This window comes from Falco rusticolus, chromosome 7 (assembly GCF_015220075.1).
Source record: "Falco rusticolus isolate bFalRus1 chromosome 7, bFalRus1.pri, whole genome shotgun sequence".
In the NCBI taxonomy this organism is placed as follows: Eukaryota; Metazoa; Chordata; class Aves; order Falconiformes; family Falconidae; genus Falco; species Falco rusticolus.
The window spans coordinates 3,289,848-3,311,701 of NC_051193.1; the positions used below are offsets into that span (position 1 = coordinate 3,289,848).

Here is a 21,854-nt window from a genome sequence, read left to right on the forward strand (position 1 = left end):
GTCTGGAGGCACGCATGCCTACACAGCCAGGCGGGGGGTCTGCACCCCTCTGAATGGTGGCAGAAGCCTACAATGATCTGGTCTGCAGCCACGGGGACTCATGAGCAAGGGCCGAAGGGTGAGCCTCTCCCATGGCAAGCAAAAAACAGCCACCAGGAATATACATCGACATCTCTGGAGCAAAGCCAAGGAGCAAAGCAAGGAGGGCAGGTCAATCAGTGCCTGAAAATGGTAACTTTCAGATGGCTACAAAAAAAAAATATATTGCAATTGGCACGGAGTAGGGAGATATTTAAGGTCATTTAAGTTCAGATTTTATGGTGCCCTCATTTCAGCTGGCTGAGGGGTCAGTACACGAGAGCAGAAAGTCTTCTGCGAGGATGAAGAGTCTCACAATCCCAGTCCTGGGTGGGAACAGGAGCCAGCTCCTGTGATACCCATCCTTACAACAACAACTAACATCTCCCAAAAGCAGCCACTGGCCGGGGCAGTTGTGGATGTCTCCAACCTACCCCAGAACGCTCAGCATCTCCCCAGCCAAGTCCAGGATGAGCCCGCTGGGCTGCCCATGGGCAGTCAAAATCTACGCTCAGACTGTCCCTAGCATTAACACTGGAGCCGTGGTGGGTGCTGGGGGAGCAGCTGGGGTGGGGGCATGATGCCAGCGTGCTGGCAAGGTGCAGTGGGAGAGAGAAACTCAGCGAGGGGAGAAAGTGCTGAAGTGGTGGCAGTTCGGAGGGCTGCACCCGCTGCCTCTCTCTGGGAGGGAGAGCACCGCAGCAAGTGTCAAAGGCCTCCCCAAGGGAAAACAGCCCAACACCATACTCCGGCTTGCACCTTTATGTCCAGCCCTGGCAGTGCTGAGCCACAGGCACTGAGACACGTTCCAACAGGGGGCTGCTCTGGAGCTGGCACAAGGAGGCACAGGGGTGTGAGAACAGACCCACGGTGAAGGAAAGGAAAACCAACCAGGGAGCACTTAAAGAATTTAAAAAATTGAAAGAAAAAGCAGGGAAAGAACAGAGAGCTTATTAAACCCGGGATAATACAGGCGAGTGATGGGCTGTCAGGTTTCTCCTGGCAGAGAGGGGAGAAATGACCCAGCACCACAGAGCATGGACATGAGACAACGCTGCTGCCAAGAAGCAGGAAAGATAAATTTAGAGGTGACCAGCAAGCGCTCTCCTTCCTTGCAGCTCTCCCTGTCCTTCGTCCTGCTCCTCTCCCTTGCTGGGTCACCCGTGACCCCTGGCAGGACATGTGCTGGCTGCAGGCACGCTGGTGGGAAACTGCAACACCTTGTAGGGAAGGATGGTAAAGACAGCCAGTTCTAAACATTTAATTTCTGCACTGTTTGTGGCCTCAGCCTGCAATCCCCACGAAATTCCCCTTTTTAACTACAGCGGCTCCCACACTGCCCAGCAAAGTGCCTCTGGGTATACAATGCTGATGCAGAAACAGGGTTTCACATACACAAGACATGGAAGTAAAACAATGAACACGTCTACGTACTGCTTCCTAGTTAAAGTACATTCTTCCTCAAACTGACGTGCTGAGATAAAGCCTTTAAAGGACTGACTGATATTTCCTTCTTAGTCAAAACCAGTTTGTGTCTGTCATTTGCTGGCTGCCCTGTGGATACCCATGGTTTTGCACGCAAGAGGGAAGCATGCCGTTTGTCAGGGCGCAGGGGCCCACAGACCATGCTGAAGAGCAAGGGGAACCAGATGAAGAGCAGAGTCTTCATTTTAACTAAATTCACTCATTTCAATCACTCTGCATCACAGCATCCATTTAAAACACGCTTGCACTGGAAGCCGCTTTTCTTGTGGCAGTACTGGTCTCCAGTCCCAGTGCCTGGCTGGGTACAGACCCGCCAGGCACCGCGGCAGTGCCAGCACCACCAAGACCCCTGGCCCATGGGCGCTTCCAAGTTCACACAAGCATGCAGCACCGGGAACTGCTGAGCAGTCGTTTTTTGGCCATTTCTGGGCCAGAGCCATGCCGTGTGTTTGGCATCAATAACCGGGTTTTGGTCCTTTCCAGCCTCCTGCTCTGAGGGTGAGTTTCGGTGCTACCTCCACCTTCTCCCTGCAGCCCTGGGCAGGCACCCCCAACCCTCCCCACCCCTCTGCCTGCCCTCTCCAGCCTTGGCTGGGGGGTCCTCAACCCACCAGGGCCACCTCCAAGTGCTGAAAGCCCAGCCTCATGCCACAGCTCCGCTCTGGCAGCTCAGACCTTAGGCAGGGCTCCTTCTGAGGCAGTGGATCAAACCTGCTCCAGTCATTGCTCCCGCTCCACCATCCACCCAGCTGCTTCAACTGCCGCTCTCCAAAAGCCATAAGGATTCTTGTTATTGAATGCTCTCCACCAAAATTAGTCTGCTTGCACATCTGTTCTCACCAGCGTTTTTCATAGCTCATGCATAATGCCCCCAGTACATCAGGATTTTCATTACTGTGACCCCAAGTTGCTGACACCTCTGGGGTGGGTTTGTCAGACCCTTCCTCGCTACTCATGCCATGACTACCTCTGCACCAGCCTCTGCCTGAAAACTTTCTGGCATTTCCAGTAGCACCACCCCTCCTGCTTTATTTAGGGAGCAGCATCCCATCCATCAGCACTTCTAGTTGTACCTGCATCCCAAAGCTCCCCATCTGAGCTGCTGATAGCAATGCTCAGGTCTGATTCATGGTTGATTCTGTTAATTTATAACCTTGTAAAGCAAAGAACAGCTACAGATTTTCCTCCTTTGTAGGTTACTACTCAGCTACCTATGCAAAATGTCACCGTCACCGTACTCCGCACCATGCTGCCCCTTCCCTCCTCTGAGATACTCCTGGAAAGCAAGTATTGCTTTTTGGGGTAAACCAGGATTTCACTGATGTCCCACTTATCCCTTCCCGCATGAGCTATGCATCGCTGAACAGCGCAAGGTGCAGTGCGAAACCCCAGTGCTTCTGCTCCTCACCGTGCCGTGCCACGCAGGCAGCCAGCCACCCCTCGCCGAGCGCTCCCCCCGGCCACTGCTCCAGGACATCCTCAGGTCCTCAGCAGCCTCAGCAAACAATGCCCCGATCCTCCTTCATCCACTACCACACCAACAAATCGCACAAATCTCATGCCTTGAGGGAGGCTGTGGGGCATGTTGGCTGGATCCTGCCAGCTCAGGACCCCCCAGGTGACCCAGGAGTGGGTCTGAACCTGGCACACTGGTCCCTCCAACCCACCAGCATGAGACACCTGGCTCCCGGTCCCGTCTCACTCCCACAGACGTGCACAAACGCAGCCTAACATTTTCGGTCCCCCAGCCTTCAGGAGGGCATTTTGTCTCTTTCACTTTAAATAGAACAGCTCTTGTTTTTTTTTTTAAATCCATTTGTACAACACTGATGCCCCTCAAGACTCCTGGATAGACCCCAGGGCTGCAGGATGTGCCTCCTTCTCATTTAGCATCCTGCCTCTGCACAGCCTCTGGTGCTCCCCCCACCCAATTATCTCTTTTTTTTATCTCAGGAACAAGTCTTGTGAAGTTTCATATGAACTTTTTGCAAGTTTTTCCTTGCCCTGCACAAAAGAGCAATCCGGACACTGCCTGTCTCCCTTGTTTTCTCTGCTGTGAAATCAGAGGTGGCCTGAGAAGGAAGGAAGGAAGGAAGGAAGGGTGGGAGATGAGGCTTTTCTTCCCACTTGAGAATGCTCCCAGCGATCCAGGAGACCTGGCATCTGGAAAACAAGAAGCCTCCGCCCCACTGGTCACTTCTTTCCTACAAACCCTGATACTTTGGGGAGAACATTGTATGATGGACTGTTCAGGCAAACGGGAGGATGGTGATAGCACAAGGGCATCGGGGAAGCAACATGCTTTACAAAGAGATTTTTATGCAGGATGCTTACCTGTTGTTTCTGTTTATTTTCATTAGAAATACTTTACTATCGCTCAAATGATGGACAGACAGTGGCCAGTAAAGACCAGCAAAATTTAAAACCATTAATTTAAAATTTGGGAAACAAACTGCATTACGTGTTTGTTGCCTCAGTGGGAGAGAACCCCACTCCTCTGTGGAAACCAGGGCAAAGAAGAGTGGGAGCCTCCTGGGGTTTCAAACACAGAACCCCCTCTACAGCTCGCTCCAGCAAGATCACGCTTCCCGACCGACTTCAGGCATTTCACTCCATGGCACCACAGTTTTGGACAGAAATTGGTTTTTTAGGGAAAGCCATGCCTGGACACGGGTGGGCTGCGCTGGGTCCCTCTCCCAACACAAATGCCACCGCAACGCACTGCTGATGGAGAGAGGGGCTGAGGGAGGAGGAGAGCTGTGCACGAGGCTGGAGGAGGAAAATGTGGGACAGCAGGACAAAGGGAAAACGCTCCTCACCAGATCACAGTCCTCCGTCCCCAAGGTCAAGCCCTGCAGGAAGGGCTTGGGGACCTCAGCAGGGAGTGTGACTCATCCCAAGGGCTCCCAGGGCACAAAGGATAGGGATGGCGGCACTCCCAGCACATCTCAGTCATACAGCAACGCTCTTCCAGTCAAGCTGCACCGCCTCCACGGCCAGCACACCCTGAGCAGGTATTTGGGACATTTCACGTGCTGCTCTCGGTGCTGGGGTTCCCGCACCCAGGCAGGCTGGGTTCTGCAGGCAGAGGACAGGAGTTGTGGGTCAAGGGAAGCCAAAACCCGCTGTGGGCAGCAGGGCAACATCAATAGAACCGGCAGGAGCCCCCCAGCTCCCGGCCCGTTGGGGACAGCAACCAGCTCCCCCCTTGCCTCTGCTCTGGCGGAACACCAAGGACACAACCCGCTTGGCTGGTATTAAGGAGACTGTGCTCCAGCAGATGCTGAACTGGAGCCTACTTTTCAACAACGAATAAAAGTAAAATAAATGTAAGGAGCGTAGGCAACACTCTCACTCACAGGATTTTATGTCGGCATGTTCTTCGCGGTACAAACCCACCGTTTTGCCTATTCCTTAACATTTCCAGCTGTACAGCAGAGCAGGACAGCGTCTGTGCTCCTCCCCCTCTACATTGCATTTCCTGAACTAGTTTATCAGTGCAAAACCTTCTTTGCATTGTGTTCCACTAACATCGACTAAAAACACTTTCTCAGATATTAAACCAAACCTGTCAACAGGAACGAGAGGAGACAGGCTACTTGGGCACAGTGGGAGATGCTCCCACTCCCTCTGCTGCAGGTATCCACATCCAGTCCTCCAAGTCCCCTCCCAAGTTTAGGTTGGGAACATTTCCAGGTGTGTAGCAGAGCTCAGGTTACTGTGATCTGATTTACCATTTTAGAGGGATAGAACATGATTGCTGTTCAAACAGAACATTAATGGAAGCCTACTGGCAGACGAGGAGCCCTGCCTGGCCAGGCTGTGATCAGGGCTCTGCCCGTGCTGGCTCTCACCGAGGATATGCCTGGCTCCTGCAGCTGCTCCCACGGGTGGGAATGCTGTCACCCAGGGGTGGGAGTGGAGGGCACTGTCACAGGGCGGGGAGAACAGACCACAGCCCTGCGTCCTGCTGCTGAAACGCAGCTTGCTGCCACTGCTGCTGCTCCCCAACTGTCAGGAGTCAGTTATCCCCCAGGGCTCCGAAGGGGATGCCAAGGAGTCTCCCCAGGAAAGCCGTGGTTCAGGGCCACCCTCCACCTCAAGAAGCATTTGTTAAAATGCTGTGGCCAGCCCAGACTACCTGCACGGATTGGACTGACACTGTGCTTGATGGAACCGCTTGAATTTACAGCGTCGTGGGGCTGGGTTACATCAGTGACACCAGAAGGCACCCGGCCCACATCGGGAGCGCAGCATGGAGGGCTGCCGGAGTTCGCTGCGATGCCGGGTCCGGACCCGGCGGGAGGGCAGGCTTCCACTGCCATCACTCCCCTTCCTCTGCCCACACAGGCTGCTTACAAAGAAACTCCTAATGATTGACTAATTAATTAATTATAACTAATTCAACCACCGCATCCTGTTGATTAACAGGGAGCTATCAAAGGGTTGGCACAGAGTTCCCTGACCAGCCGCTGTCCCTAGCAGGGAAGCGGAGGACAAAGCGGTCCCCGGCCCGGCCGGGATGCGGTGCCCCTGGAGCGAGACTCTGCCACGGAGCCGGGGGGGGGGGGGGGGGGGCTCTCACAGCGGGAAATCTCAGGGTGCCTCCGTGACGGGGTGCACAAGTGGGATCTGACCGGTGCAGGACAGAGTGGCCTGGGCCCCCATAGGGTCACCCACCCATTTCGTTTCACACCCACCCACCCACCCCCGTGGCACTTTCCCTCTGTGGCTGTAGATACGGGGCGGGGAGGGGGGGGCACAGCCGGGGCGCCTACCGCCGGTCCAGTCCCCCGCGCCTGGGAACTGTCCCCAAACTTTGGGCGCACACGGGACCCCCCTTGGCTTTTGATCCCGCTGCTAGCCCGGCCCCCCCGCGGCAAACTGAACCCGCCGGCTCCGTGGGAGGGTCTCGCCCCCTCTCGTGGGTGGGTCGGGGCACCCCAGGGTGCTGCTCCCCCCGCCCGCAGCCCCCGCCAAGCCACGCTCGGTGCGGCACAGCCCGACCCGGTACCGCCGGCGGGGGGGGGGGGGGGGCGGGGGTGTGTGTGCTCCCTCCCTCAACAGGTACCGACCCCGCGGCCGGGCCGCCTGCCCCGCAACTTTCTCAGCCCCGCGATCGCGGAGAAACTTTGCGAGCGGCCACGGGGAAACTTGTCGGGGGTGGAGGGGGGCGGCGGCCCACGTGCGGAGCGGCCCCCCCGCCCCGTCCCTCCCGCCGCCATCGCTCCCGTCTCCGTCGCGGGGGAAAGCGAAAGAGAAGGCGGCGACACCGCGGTGGCCCCGGCTCTGCGGAGCGCCGGGGTGTGCGTGTCCGTGTCCCCCACCTCGGTGGTGGCGGGGAGCTGGGGGGGGGGGCACAGCCCGGCGGCGGGGACTCACCGTGCGCTCCCGCGGCGGCTCCGCAGGGCGCGGGGCGGCGGCGGCGGCGGCTCCGGGCCCGGCGCTGGGTGCGCAGGAAGGAAGAAGGAGGGAATGAGGCAGGGCTGACGTGAAGGGATGCAAAACAGCTCCTCCTAACTCGGCCGCCGGCGGCCGCCCTTTATCTCCCCGCCGTGCCCCCTCGTCCCCCCCACCAAGTTTGCCCAGCACCGCGACCCTCCTCTGCCGCTCCGGCCTCCCCGGTCCCGTTCATCCTCCCCCCCCAAAGCCGGCTGCGCCCTCGGTACCGGTTGCGGGGAACAAAGCTGCGGGGCGCGGCTCGTCTGATGGTAACGGGGATGGGGGTGTCTGATGGACCCCCCCTCGTATGCTGTGTGGGGACGGGGCAGGCGCGGGGTCGGGCTGGCCAGCGTGACCCTGCACCCGCCCCATCCCCACACAGCATCTCCTTCATGGTGACCACCCAGGACCCCCCAACCCCAGGGGTTATTGTACCCTGGGGATGAGCATCCCTTGGTTTTGGGGGGGCTTATCACCCTGTAGAGGGATGCTTGGGTGGAGGGATGTGTGTTACATGCTGCTGGAGGGACGCAGCTTTCCCAGTTGGCCACTGGGCATTGCTCTCCTCCATGGGGATGGCATGTGGGAAAGATCCTCCATGCCCCAGGAACCTTGCAGGGGTCATGTTAGACCAGGTGGTGGCAAGCCCCTCCCCCCCCAAAAAAAAGAAAGGGACCCCTCCCCCAAAAAAGAAAGGGATGAGCAGAATTCGGGGTGTTCCAGAAATCTTGGGGGGGAGGGAGGGGAGGCTGCTTACCCCCACCCCAGGGAGGCCAACGGTGGGGGGAGAGGCTGAGGTCCACCACGGTGGGATGCAGGATGGGGTGGTGCTGGTGGGAGGTGGCGGGTCCCCACAGGGAGGGACGGAGGCTGTAACGCGGTGCAGGGAGCGGTGTCTTACAGCTGCGGGCAGGAGCTCTGGCTCCCATCGCGAGGAGGATGAGGGTCTCCTCCTCACAGAAGAAAGTGTACGTGAAGGCAGCTGGGATTTGGCTGGTGCGTCGGGAGATGGAGATTCTCATCTCCATGGAAGCAGGTGGAGCCGGACAGACTAATCACAGCAAAGAGTTTGTCTAAAAACGCAGTCCTTTGTCTGGCAGATGCACTTCTCATTTCCAGTGTTTTTTGGTTTTTTTTGTAGTCTTGGGTGAAAATTGATCTCGCCGAACCGTGCAAGCTGTCAGTGCCCGTGCCTACAGCTGCTGACATCTACTACATGTGTTGGCAGGGTGGCCAAGCAACTCGCCACAGCACCGCTGCTGCCCCAGCAGCCCAGGACGGAGTGCTTCCAGAGGCCAGACCCGGCAGGTGTCAACGTTCACCTCACCTGCTGTCTCCCTCCTTGTGGTTGCCATCCCGCCTCGCCCCGCAGCTCTGCGAGGGGCCCTTTGCCTGTACAAATATTTGCAAATATTTGGGTGAACGAGGCTGAGGGAGATCGGCCCGTCCCAGCCCTCGCGGATGCCCCAGCTGTGGCGTGCCCCGAGCGCACCCAGCACCCCTGGGACCCACACTGGGAGCACTGGGCGCTGGCGTGGGGCAGCTGGGGGGGCAGGCGGGGGACTGGCCTCACGGCACCATGGCGGCCTGCAGCTGCCTCAGCCAATCGGCACAGGGAGACACCGGGATGGCACCACCTCAGCCAATCAGGATGTGGAGAAGTGCGGCTGCAGCCGTCTCAGCCAATTGGAATGTAGAGAAATGAGGCTGCAGATGTCTCAACCAATGAGAATGTAGAGACATGAGGCTGCAGCCACCTTAGCCAATCTGAATTTGGAGACATGTGCTTCAGCTGCCTCAGCCAATCAGGATGTGGAAACATGAGGCTGCAGCCACCTCAACCAATCAGAATATGGAGAAATGAGGCTGCAGATGCCTCAGCCAATCAGAAAGTGAAGACATGAGGCTGCAGCTGCCTCGACCTCTCTGCTGAACCTCAGCCCATAGCCTTGCATGGTGCCTTTAACTGGCCGAGAAGGTTGGGAGTGCAGAGCTCACCCTGCCCCACACCTTGGGCGCCTCCGGCCTGATGCCATCTGCTGGTCTGGTGACACCATGCTCTGCTGCTGCTCTACACGGGCTCCACCAGGCCAGCCCCGGTGGCAGTGCCCTCTGCCATGGCCACCGTCAATCAGCACATCCTGCCACCCGCTGCTTATGGGGTGCAGCCAAGCCACCGCCGGGTGCTCCTGCGTGGGGCATGGCTCGTTAAATATGCTGACGAGGACCTTGCATGGAGGGGTGTTGGGAGCCTTGGTGGGATCAAGGCATGCGGCATTACTGCTCCCCTGTCGGAGGAAGGGCTCCGCTGCGCTGCTGTCGTCGTCACAGACCGTTTCTTATCACCATCCCACCCCCTGGGGCACGGTGCGGTGATGGGCTGGTGCTGCGTTTGGCATCGCCCCAGGAGTAGGCGGCAGGACAGCAGCACGGCACTGGGGAGAATTCCCCTCCACCTTCTAAAAATGGGTGCTGAGGCCACCCTTCTCCAAAGCTTGTACCCCTCAATGTCGTTTCCCCAGCTGTCCTCCGTCTTGCCCTGTGCTCCTTCTCCCTTTGTGATTGCTAGATCCCTGTTCACAAACAGCCTTGTTGTATGAAGGCCGGAGCAACGAGGGTTCCTCTGTGTCCTTGATTCTTTTCCTCCCTTTCCCCATCATGGATCTCCATTTCTGCCTGTCTCCACCTTCCTTCCAGTGCTTCCCTACAGCACATCAAATCGTTTTCTTGTTGCCCTTGATGTCTTGCCACTCATAACCCAGCCATGCCATGGTCTTTACGTTGTGCCCCAGCTGCTTGTGCCATTTCTTTATGTTGCTCTGGCACCGTCTGCCCTTTGCCATTTGCTTTTTGATTTCCTGGTTCTTAAAAACCACCAGGTGCCACCGCCGCTGTGGCCTGCGATTCTTTCTCCCTTTCCTCTTCAAAATTGTGAGCAGATTTATTCAGATACCTGATGGCTGGTAGCGTGCAGGTGGTGCCCAGGCAAGTGGCAGTGTTCCTGGGGGGCTCGTAGGCTGTGCCCCCCAATGCCACCACTCCAGGCTGTGGCTCGGGGCAGCCCCATGCTGGTAGCCCAGTAAATAACACTGGGAGATAAGCCCGAGGGCTTGGCCCGGCTTAAGGGCAGCACGGCGGGAGTGAGACCCCCTGGGAGCCCCCCAGGCCGGGAGCAGGCCACACAGCACCGTGGCTGGCACTGGGCCTAGGGGCGCGGGGGCAGCGCAGGGATGGTGGGCAGCCAGGCGGCCGCCTGTAAGGCCCCCGATATTCCCCCGCTGCAGGCCTGGGGGGGAACTCTCCCCTCCCAGTACCTCCTGCCGGGGACCAGGCAGGAGCTGAGCCCGGGGAGCCGCGGGCCGGGACAGGCCAGGGTGTGCTGCGGCCGCTAGGCCCCCGGTGACCTCTGACCCCACCGGTAACCCCGCCCACTGGTGCTCCATGCAGATAAGGGCGCTGGCGCTTTAGAAAGGGGTGTGGTCTGCTGCCGAGCCCCACCCCCTGCATGCCCTCCCGCTCGCTCTGCCGCGGCGTGGCACCGCGCGGCTCCCGTCGCTTTGGCGCCGCTGCGCCCCCTGGTGGCGCAGGCCGGGACCCGGGCCGGGCTCCGGTAGCGCGTTCCCGGCGCTGGCGGCGGCGGAGCTGCCCCGCTGCGGACCGGCCGGCGCCTCCCCGGTCTGCCCCGGTGGCTGTCGCGGAGACCCACCCCCCCCCGGCCTCAGCAGCGGGAGAGCGGCTGCGTGCCCCCTTCGCCCGGTTCCACCGGCACCGGCCGTCCCCTGAGCCCTGGGCCGTCCCCGCGTGTTAGGCCGAGGCCGCTCTCCGGGTTCTGCGGGTCCCCGCGGGGCCGCCCGGGCTCGGCCTACCGAGCCGCAGCGTTCCCGGGGCGGGCGAGGGGCTTCCTGCGGGCAGGCCCCGGTTCTGCTCCCGGCCCGGTCCGGCGCCGCCATGATCAACGCCATCCTGGTGTTCAACAACCACGGCAAGCCGCGGCTCGTCCGCTTCTACCAGCACCTGGTGCGGGGCCGGGGCTGCCCGCGGGCTGGTGGCAGCCGGGGCTTGAGCCCGGTGTGGGGCTGGGGGTATCAGAGGGGAGCCTGGGACGGGGGGTGGGGGTGTCCAGGGTTGTGGGGTGATGGCTGGGGGGCTGGGGAACCTGCCTGTCCCCCAGTCCCTGACCCGGTTCCACGGCAGCCCCCGTGGCTGCTTCTCTGGTGCCAGGGCTGGCGGGGAGCCGGAATGCTCCCGGTGACCGGCATCCCTGGGGCACCGGGGGAGAGCCCCCGGGGGTGTGGGTCTTCGAGGCCGTGCACCTATGGGTGCTTGTCCTCACCCCCCTGCAGGCAGAGGAGGTCCAGCAGCAGATTGTCCGAGAGGTTTTCCACCTGGTGCTGAAGCGGGATGACCACATCTGCAACTTCCTCGAGTGCGGCAGGTAACCCTCTGCCTCCCCTGCACCGGGGGGCCGCATGGGGCTGCCCCCTGGGCTGGGGGAGCGCCTGGGCTGCGTGTACCCCCCGACACACCCCAAAGTCCTTCCCCTTTCCTTGTGTCTCCCCAGCCTGTTTGGTGGCTCAGACTACAAGCTGATCTACCGCCACTATGCCACACTGTACTTCGTCTTCTGCGTGGACTCCTCGGAGAGTGAGCTGGGCATCCTGGACCTCATCCAGGTCGGTCTCTCTGCAGTGAGGGTGGCTGCCGGAGGGCAGCCGGTGGGTACCTTCCCCCGCAGCACAGCCCTGGCTGGGTGACCTGGGCCCTGACACCTTCCTGTTGCACTTTGTCTCTGTGGCATCTTGGCGCCAGCCCTTCTGGAAGTGACTGGGAAGGGGGCTTGGATGGGGAGCTGCAGGCTGCACAGCTCCTCCACCTGGAGGCAGCAGGGGAAGTCAATCTGGATGGTTTTCCTTAAAAAATAGCATCATAGAATCATTTATCTTACCAATGTCTACAAGTATCTTATGGGCAAGTGCCAAGAGAACAGGGCCAGGCTCTTTTCAGTGGTGCCCAGGGACAGGACAAGGGACAACAGGCACAAACTGCAAGACAAGAAGCTCCATCTGAATATGAGGAAAACTTTATTTGCTCCAAGCGTGATGGAGCCCTGGAGCAGGCTGCCCAGAGAATTTGTGGAGTCTCCATTTCCAGAGACATTCAAAACCTGCCTGGTCATGACTCTGCAACCTGCTCTAGGAGAACCTGCTGTACCAGGGTGTTGGACTAGATGATCTCCAGAGGCCCCTTCCAACCCTGACCAGTGTGTGATTCAGGTTGGAAAAGACCCTCAAGATCATCGAGTCCAGCTGCTAAACGTAGAATCCCAGGTTGGAAGAGACCACAAGGATCATCTGGTCCAGTCTTTCTTGGCAAAAGCATGGTCTAGTGAAGATGGCCCAGCACCCTGTCCAGCTAAATCTCAGGAGCGTCTGATGTTGGGGAACCCACCACTTCCCTGGGGAGATTATTCAGATGGCTGAATGTTCTCACTGTGAAATATTTTCCTCTTGTGTTCAGTCGGAATCTCCCCAGGAGTAACTTGTACCTGTTACCCTTCATCTTTTCCATGTGACTCCTTGTAAAAAGGGAGTCTCCATCTTTACAGCCACGCTTTAAGTACTGGAACATGGTGATAAGGTCTCCTTTCAACCTTCTTTTCTCAAGGCTGAACAAACGCAGTTCTCTCAGCCTTTCCTCATATGGCAGGCTTCCCAGTCCTTGGATCATCTTTGTGGCCCTTCTCTGGGCCCTCTCCAGTCTGTCCACATTTTTTTTTTGTGTAGCAGGGACCAAAACTGAACACGGCATTCCAGGCGTGGCCTGACAAGTGCTGAATAGAGTGGGATAATGACGTCTTTTTGTTTGCTGGTGATGCCCTTGCTGATACAACCCAGCATCCTGTTGGCTTTCTTTGCTGCAGCAGCAGCACACTGTCTGCTCATGCTGAGCTTGTTGTCCCGCAGGTCCCTTTCCACAGAGCTGCTCCCCAGCTGGGTAGATCCCAGCCTGTGCTGCACTCCTGGATTATGTTTTCTCCAGTGTAAGACCTTACTCTTGTCCTTGCTGAACTTTGTAAGGATCTTGTTAGCCCACTCTTCCAGCCTATCCAGGTCTTCCTACAGGGTGGCTCTCCCTCCCAAAGTGTCCACTTCCCCACTTGGTTTGGGATCATTGGGAAGCACAAAAAGTGTTAACCAAACGCTGCCAATTCCACCACTAAACCACATCCCTAAGTGCCAAGGCTACACGACTTTTAAATGCCCCCAGGGATGGTGACTCCACCCCTTCCCTGGGCAGCCTGGTCCAGGGTTTGACAACCCTTTCGGGAAGAAGAAATTTTTCCTAATATCCAAACTAAACCTCCCCTGGTGCAGCTTGAGGTCATTTCCTCTTGTCCTATTGATTGCTAACTGGGAAAAGAGGCCAAGCCCCACCTCGCTATAAACTTTCAGGCAGGTGGTTGTAGAGAGCGATAAGGTCTCCCCTGGGCCTTCTTTTCTCCAGGCCAAACAACCCCAGTTCCCTCACCTGCTCCTCACAGGACTTGTGCTTCTAGGCCCTTCACCAACTCCATTGTCCTTCTTTGGAAGCGCTCCAGCACCTCTCTTGCTTGTACTGAGGGGCCCAAAACCACAAGTGCATTTTTTAAATTGTGTTCAAACAGTGCGTGGACTTGTGCAGGGACCTTTGCTAAATCCGGCTGATGGCAGGCATGAGCTGTCTGCCCTGCCCAGGTCACCTGCCCTGTGATCGTGCAGTTCCCGTAATTCAGCCCCTTTCAGGCTGTTCTGGTGGGCTGCAGCCCTGCCTCGAACGCAGCCGCCAGTGGTCCCAGCACTGCAGCAGATCAGGCCATTGACACCCGGGGTGTTTCCCCCTGGACAGCCAAGTCCCGTGCTTTGGTGCCCTCGACCTTGTGCTGGGCCCCTCGGTGGGGTTCCGGGTGTGCGGGCAGCACCTGAAGACAACAGTGAGTGGGTGGGCACGGCTGCGGTGAGGGAGCCCATCTGGGGCCAGAGGAGCCCGGGATGGACCTGCTGTGCCCTTCCTCCACAGCTGGCCCAGCCAGGGCCAGGCTCTTCCAGCTGCGACCCCTTGCCAAGACGAGCTCTCTCCTCGAGCAGGTCTGAGCTGTTCCAGCTGATTCCTGCAGTGTACCGAGGACTGGCACTGGTGCCTGTGTGGCAGTCCCCCGACCCCACGCTGCTGCTGCAGTGCTGGGGGTCCTGGGCAGCCCCTGGGCTAGGCTTGCCCATGTTTGCCCTGGGAACAGGCACTGTCCTACCATCCAGTGGAGACGGGGTTGTTGAGAAGGTTTTGTCCCTGCTCAGGGTGACGCCCTGGGGTGCAACAAGTTTCTGTTAGGGGCCGCAGCTTTTTTGCCTGTAGACCCTGGGGCTGTGCGTGGGAAGCATCTTGGAGTGGTCTTCTGTACTGACCTTCCCTTCCTGCCGCTTCAGGTGTTTGTGGAGACGCTGGACAAGTGCTTTGAGAATGTCTGCGAGCTGGACCTCATCTTCCACATGGACAAGGTGGGTTGTAGGCTTTGTGTGATCCTCTGGGCCAGTGCTATTGATCCCCCCAGCGCCTGGCTGCTCCAGAGCCCTGCCCTCCCTAGAGCCTGCACTCCCCTGGACAGGAGCTGGCCCAGCCTGGAGCTCTGGAGCCACTTGGGAGAGGCTGTTGCTATGTTAGGGGTCACTTTTTAGGAAAAGATTGAGAGTCGTCAGCCTGGGGTTCTCGTAAACTTGCTCACATTGTGTCCTCCTGATGAGATCCGAGTTGCTGGGCTCTGTTCCGAGCCCATGGATACAGTGACTTGCGGCACTTGGTGCTCACCCCATGGCACTGCTGCTGCAGGGCTGCACTCTCTGCTGCAGCACAGCGGTGGGGGCTGTGCTGCTGATGGCCACCGACACTGGGGAACGGTGTGGGCAAGTGACGGGGATCTGCGCTGAGGCTTTGCTCCTGGTCTTCTGCACAGGCCTGTGCTGGTGGAGCTGGGCAGGCTCTGATGTTGAACACGGGTGTTCCGCCTTGTCTCGCCATGCTGGGAGACCTGTTAGCGGTCTTGTTAACGTTTTACTACAGCTGCAGGAAAAAAAGGGAAGGAACAATAGGAGTGTTTGGAATACAAAGTGTTTGGTAAACTTTGACTTGAGCCACAGCCTTTCATGCTTTCCCTTTAGCTGGACTGAGTTTCTGGGTGGAAACCTATCCTCTTCGACTATCTCACAGATGGGGCTGAAGATAGCCAGGACTATGCTTAGAGAAAGGAGAGATTTAGCTGACGTGTGCTGGACTTGTGTTGCTGTTGATAAAGGTTTTCTTGCTTTGCTGAAGACGGAACATGCCAACAAAAAAAAGAGGAGTGGAAAAAAAATCGATAAGGCTGTACAATGTCGCCTTTCTGTTGGTGATTCAAACTTCTGAACTCTGGCAGAAAAATTGAGTTAGCAGATCTTAGAAGGCAATCTGGATCTGCTGTGTGTACTAGCAGCTAGTGAAGTAAGACTTTAGATTTCGTAATTTGCCAGGCTGTAAACATTTAGAATGCTGATTATCTTGTCAGCAAAAGTGTTGCTATCAAAGCAAACAAAAGGACAGGAAGGAGGAAGTCAGAAGGAAGGAGGAGTACCTGCGGGAGAAGTGATGGCAGTTGCCCAGATCACCTCTGGCCACATCTGGGGGAGGATGTGCTCTCAGTTACTTATTTTGTGGCCTGATCAAGACCCGGCAGCTTTACACTCAATCCGCAGCCTACAGGCAGAAGAGATTATCCTGTTGCTTGTCTGTTTTTCCAGGAGTAGCAGGGATTGCCCTTTGTTTGAACTCTCCTGTCAGGCAAAAGGTTCAAAGGAGACAGGAGTCAGGACAGTTTCTGGTAGGGGAGACCCTGGGCTTGGTCACCCTGAGGCTGTCCTGCCGCTGCTTCCCAGCCTTGACTTCAGTCCTTAGCACTATCGGTTGGTCATCTCGTCTCTCATTTGGCATGTATTTATTTCTCAGATGTGTTCATGTTGAGTGCCTGCACTCCCAAGAGCTTGGTTGCAGATGGGTGGCGTTAGGGGTGCTGGGAATATGCAGCTATGTCCTGCTGGTCCCTGGTCTTGCCCCTCAGGTGCCCGGGGAGGGCTTTCTGTGGCTGTGATGCTGCCCCAGCGCTGCCACCGAGCCCTGCCACCGGGACTTCACTTTGGCAAGAGCCGTGCAGGGCACAGCGCTGTCCTCTGCTCTGGCAGACGGGTTCCAGAGTTTGTCAGTTCCCAACTAGAACAGCAGAAAAGAGGCCAACGTCAACGTGCTGGTTTGTTGAGCAGAGACTTTGGCTGTGAACATCCCCAGCCCACTGGTTCTGGCTGGGATTTGGCTGGAGCTTTGTCTGGGTCCTTTATGCAGCACAGGGTCTGTGAGCTGCTCTGTGTTTCACGTCCCTGCTTTTGCAGCAGGCAGCTGGATGGGGCCTTCAGGTATGTGGTTCCCAGGCACTAGTGATGCTCAGTGCTTTCAGGCAGTCAGCTTTGGGAGCAGCATCTCAGAGCTGCAAGGATTCCTCTTTTGCAAGGGGAGGCTGGAGTCACGAAGCCGTGGGGAGGCTCGAGAGGAGGAGGCTGGAGGCTGTTGCCCAGCTCGTGGTTGTGATTCATACCTTGAAAGGAACGTGAGTTTCACTAAGCAGCTGCAGGGTCCCAGAGAGGACATGGTTTGTTCAGGAAGCGCTGTGTTTCGGTTTGGAAAACAAAGCTTGCTTGGGATTTTTGCCCTGTTGGTTTTGATCCAGCTTGGGCTTAAGCCAGATCTTGAAGGAACAACATTTCCTGCAGCCCAGATGCTCTCCTGTTGTGGGGAGCTGTGAGCACCATCCGGTGCAGTGTTTGCTGGGGCTGTGCTGAGCTGAGGCTGTGCTGCAGGATGGCGGTTCCAGTGCTGTGGGTGTCCCAGGAAGGTGCTGTATCACCTGTGGCTCACCCTGTGCAGTGCTGATCCTGCACACCATGCTGTCAGAGCAGGATGGGACCCATGGGAAGCCCTGTGAGGGTATCAGGCTCGCTGTTTGCACAAAGCTGGGTTTCCCCTTTCTAGCAGGTTCTCTAGCCTGCTTTAGTTTTCACAGCATTGCCTTGGCAGTATTTGCCATACAGTTTACAAGTGCAGCCTGCCCTTATGAAGCTATAAAACAATATAATAACTTAACCATCTTTCAGTAATAGCCTGTTTCATGGAAATAACCAGACACCCATAAATTCATCATCTGTGCTGAGTGGCTGCTGGGAGCTGCTGACTGAGCAAGGAAAGCTGAGCCGTGGGGGTGGTGGAGCTGAAGGTGCATCACAGCCACCCGGCATGGCTGGGCTGCCGTCCTGGGGCTTTTTGTGTTTTCTTGGATTGCAGACCACCATGGGCCCTTCCTCCTGCTGTGGCTGCGGGTATTGCCAGCCCTCCCCGGTGGGGGCTGGCAGGAGGGAGCAGCTCGCTGTCTTGAGACTGCTCTGTTTCATCCTTGGATGCCTGTGAACCCTGGGAAAGGGAGCAGGCTCTCTTAGCAGTTTTGTGCTTTTTCTGTGCGTGTGTCATGTCTTTCCTAAGAGAAAGCAAAGGAGCTGGGCTCTGGCCTGGCTTTCTGGGTAGAAGAAACTGGTCCTTGGAAGAGGTGTCCAGCTTGGTGGCTCCAGGAGGCCCTGGGGTCTCCACTGCCCTGTGGAATTCCCTCCAGCATGCTTTCTAGACAGGGTGTCAACTGGGTGCTAGCCCAGGGAGGGATCAGACTTCAGTTGTGGTGTCAGAGATGGCGCAGCCAGGGAATGCCAGCCACCTGGCTTGGACCTAGCCTCTCTGGGGATTGCCTGGTGCCTGGTGGTCCAGTGAACAATGTTTGCTCTGGCCTCTGTGGTAGGTGTCCTCTGGAGCAGAGGTACAAGCAGTTAATGGGATTGTGGGACTCCCCCTGTGGCGAGGACCCTCTTGCTCTCTAGGCAGCCAGCACTCCGGGGCCGTGTGGGCTGAGAGGAGGGCAGGGCTCGATTGGCATCTCTTGGGGAAATGCCAGTGCCTGGCACACTTTCGCACCAGCCTGCAGGCACTGCAGCCACTGCCGGTCCGTGAACTGGGCTGGGTTCACAGCCTTCCCTTCCCTTCTTTTCCCTTCCCTTGCAGGTTCACCACATCCTGCAGGAGATGGTGATAGGCGGCATGGTGCTGGAGACCAACATGAACGAGATCGTGGCGCAGGTGGAGGCCCAGAGCAAGCTGGAGAAGGCAGAGGTGAGTGCCGATGCTGCGCCTCTCTGCTGCGGGGAGCTGGAGTATGCTCCAGGCTGGGCAGGGGGCAACCTGCGGGGTCTGGAGCTGGTGCAGATGGGGTATCCCCAGTCTCTGCTTGCCTGAGTCCCCAAGGAGAGGGCTGGGGGCACCCCTCCGCAGCCGTGTTCCATGCTGTTTAGGAGTGTAGGGAGCAGCCCAAGCATGGACAAATAGCTGTTCCCATTAAGGTTAATAACCTGAGATAATGAAAAGTTTATTGCCCCTGTTTGCACTGTCATTGTGAAGATGCAGCTGCGGGGCTGAGGGGCTGGCGGTCACTGGTCTCTCCTGTTGGCAGGGAGGCCTCTCAGCCGCTCCTTCCCGTGCGGTCTCGGCTGTGAAGAACATCAACCTACCAGAGATCCCTCGCAACATCAACATTGGAGACATCAACATCAAAGTGCCCAACCTGTCGCAGTTCATGTGAGCGTGCCGTGGCGAGGAGGGCTGCCCACGCACGTTGGTTGTGGCCTGGGCTGGCTGGGGAGAGGAGCTGGGCTTTGCTGGGCTCCCCCTGCCCCTTTTGGGTCTCTGCCCACACAGCACATGGTGGGGGGCCCAGTGTGCTGCCGGGGTGCCTGGGCTGGGTGGCAGAGGGTAGGGAGTAGTGATGGGTCTCGGTGAGAATGGGGTGGTGCAGTCACCTTGGACATGGGCTCAGTTCTGCTCTCTGGTCTCCCAAGAACAAGGGCAGCCTTTCTTCTCCTCCCTCCCTGTGGATGCACAGCCTCTCTCCTCGCTGTGGGGGGAAGAGCTGGGTCCTGCCTCTCCCAGCACTTCTTGGGATTCCCAGTTGTAAAAATGTACCTGTAGGTGATGGCTCCTGCACATTGTTGCCTCCTCCATCCTCCCCCAGGTGGGCCATCCCCTGCCTGGCATCCCCATGCCCACCCTGGTCCTGCTCACTGGGTCTGGCACCCTGGGCTGGGGTTGGGGCCAGCCTGGGTGGGTTTGCTCGTGGGAGCTGCCACGAGCTCTGGAGCTGGGGCCAGCGTGGGTGGTACCTGCTGCACGGGGGGATGCCAGCAGGGAGAGGGGAAGGTTAGGGCAAGCCTGCACTGAAAGCTGCTGGGAGAAGAGAGCCAGCTTGCAGGGTCGGGGCCAGGCTGGGGCCTCCTTCAGCAGCATGTCCTAGTGTCCTAATAAACCACCGTGTGAACCTGTCTGTGACTGCTGTGGGTGCTGCTGGCCCAGTGCTGGGGTGAGCACCCAGAGGGGCCTGGGGGGGCTGGAGGCTGCTACGTAGCTCTCGTGGGACAACTGCAGCCCAGACTGCTGCATGGGGGTGGGAAATGGGGCCCTGGACCCCACCTGAGGGAGAGCTGGGGCTGCTGCGGGGTGGGCTCCAGGGCAGGCTCCCTGGCTGCACCCTGCCCTGCTCTCTGGAGCAGGCAGGGGGAATGCGATGGCCCCCCTTGGGCTGTGACAGCGGCATCCCTGGCTTTGGGGCTTTGGAGGCAGGGTCACCAGCCTGCAGCCTGCCAGCGCCTGCTGGCCTCCCACCAGCTTCCCTGCCTTCTTTGCCACAGAGCATCCCTGGTCCATACTTGTACGGCGAGCCCTGTACAGCTCAGTGGGGCACGAGGGGGCTGTGGGTCTGGGACTAGTGTCCCCCCCAAGGCCTGGGGGAGCAGGGCTGGTCCTGGGGGTCAGAGTGAACGGGCCAGGCAGCGAGGTCCTTGAGCAGTGGGGCTTCTCAAGCTGGGTGCCCCGTGCCCCTGGGTCTGCCACAGCTCCATCTGGCCACCAGCCTCCGGGCTGGCTCAGGGCCCCTTTCCTCTGCTTCCCCTCCAGCGGTGGGGCCAGCTGCGCTCCAGTGGGCTCTGCCTCCACTTCCCCTGGCAGGGAAACCGTGACTCTGCCTGGAAGGAATTTTCTTGCCGTCTTCCCTCCCTGCGGCTTAACCCTTCCCCAGCTGGCCACGGGCCCACTGCTAGCGGCTCGGCTCACGGAGGGCAAGGAGCTGGCAACCTGCTTCTGCCTCCTCCTCTTCCTGTCGGCTGCGGGAGCAGCGTGGTGGTGGGAGCAGGTGAGTGGTGCTCCAGCCCATGTCCTGGGACTGGGACACAGGGTCTGGCAGGCGCAGGGACAGTTGCAGGGGGAAACTCCAGCGTGCTGTGTGGCGAGGAACTCAGCGTGGTGCCTGCGTCCCTTTCTGCTCCAGGCCTGGGATGCAGGGGTGCCCGGGGTCCCTGGCTGCGATGGGCCATGCCTGTGCCAGCCCAGTGCTGTGGCACAGCAGTTCCCGGTGCAGGATGTGTCTGGCCACACGTGCTTCCTCTGCGTGGAGGAGATGTTTGTGAGCAGCCACCTCCGGTAATGGCTCCGGCCTTGCTGCCCATTCCCACGTCCTTCCAGAGCCTCAGAGCCTCGGCCACACAGTGAGTCTGCTGCTCCTGGCTGCTCCCTTTCCCTTGCCTGTGTGGAGGAGGGCAGAGATGATGGGATGGTTCATCCTGCGATGAGCCAGGCCAAACCCCCAGACCCCCATTTCCCTACCCAGGAGGGCTTCAACCCTGACCGCAGTGGCCCCGGGATTGTGCGGGAGCAGCCCCAGCCTGGCTGGGGCAGAGGTGGCCCTGCAAGCCCTGGCTGCTGGGGGCTGGTGTCCTGGGTGCCCAAGGGCCTGTCCTGCCCAGGGACAGGAGCTCTGAGTGACCTGGCAGGGCAGGGCAGAGCGAGGAGGCTGTGCTGAAGGCGAGATGTGGCACCTGCTGCAGCCAGCAGCATTCCTGCCCAGGGCAGAGCTGTGAGTCACCCGCTGCTGGCAATGACCCTGTGTGCCCAAAGGGGCTGTGTCCAGGTCACCAAACCCCTGTCACACCCCGAGGTGAGCTGGAGGGGCACAGCACTTTGCAGGGACATGGAGGGAAGGGGCTGCCCTGGGGGCTTGGTGCTCTCCTGCCTGAGCTGCCTGCATGGTCTGGAGATGGGAGATGGGGCTGGCTCCTGGTGCCCGGCCCTAGCCAGGCTGTGCTTTGGCACTGCTGGATTTTGTTTAGCTCTGCCAGGATCTGCTCGCTGGAGCGTGACCCCCGGGCTCCAGGCCCCCTCCCTGGCAGCGAGGTGAAGTGGATCAGGTGTTGGAGCCTGGCACCGGGCTCCTCCACAGGTACCCGCTGTACAGTAGACAAGAGTTTGCCCTCGCTCTGCCAAGCACCAGGCGAGGCCACATCTCGGCCCTGTGCCCAGACTGTGCGGGGTCACTCCCTGAGCAGGGACACCCTGGGGTCTGGCTGCTTTGGGGTGCTGCACGAGGCAAACCCACCCGTGCCCCCACCACAGCCCTGCAGGTTGCCCATAAGGACCAGGACATCTCTGAAGCCACCGCTGCCGGAGCAGGGGGTGCCAGGTGACGCTGGGGCACAGGGTACTGAGTGGGGGGCACCCCCCAAGTGGTGACACCATTCCTGGTGTGCCTGGGTGCTGCAGGGAGGGGGCACAGCCCAGCTTGGGTGCTGCTGGGTGATGGTTTGTCCCTTTTCCTGCCACCCCCCTGGGATGAGTGTGCCGGCCAAGGCTGATGTGAGGGAGGGACCCCCCCCAGC

General features: G+C 58.9%; 2 protein-coding genes across 2 annotated transcripts in view; one reads left to right on the top strand and one right to left on the bottom strand.

Annotated features, from left to right (window-relative positions):
• ZNF710 (zinc finger protein 710) overlaps positions 1–7,023 on the bottom strand; it is a 31,919-nt gene extending 24,896 nt beyond the window's left edge. The window contains exon 1 of the mRNA XM_037394849.1: positions 6,946–7,023. The gene's annotated coding sequence lies outside the window, so the exon portion shown is untranslated. The remainder of the gene's footprint in view (positions 1–6,945) is intronic.
• Positions 7,024–10,925: 3,902 nt separating this feature from the next.
• Positions 10,926–19,469, top strand: LOC119151554 (AP-3 complex subunit sigma-2). The gene is made up of 6 exons (XM_037395599.1): positions 10,926–11,022; positions 11,349–11,440; positions 11,567–11,678; positions 14,466–14,537; positions 18,160–18,267; positions 18,605–19,469. The coding sequence occupies exons 1-6, from the start codon at positions 10,954–10,956 to the stop codon at positions 18,731–18,733; spliced, it is 582 nt and encodes a 193-aa protein (XP_037251496.1). The 5' UTR covers positions 10,926–10,953; the 3' UTR covers positions 18,734–19,469.
• The last annotated feature ends 2,385 nt before the right edge of the window (positions 19,470–21,854 follow it).

Coding starts and splice junctions, on each gene's coding strand:
- LOC119151554 (XM_037395599.1), top strand. CDS start 10,954: ATGATCAACGCCATCCTGGTGTTCAACAACCACGGCAAGCCGCGGCTC. Junction 11,023..11,348: donor TCCGCTTCTACCAGCACCTG/GTGCGGGGCCGG, acceptor ACCCCCCTGCAG/GCAGAGGAGGTCCAGCAGCA. Junction 14,538..18,159: donor TCATCTTCCACATGGACAAG/GTGGGTTGTAGG, acceptor CTTCCCTTGCAG/GTTCACCACATCCTGCAGGA.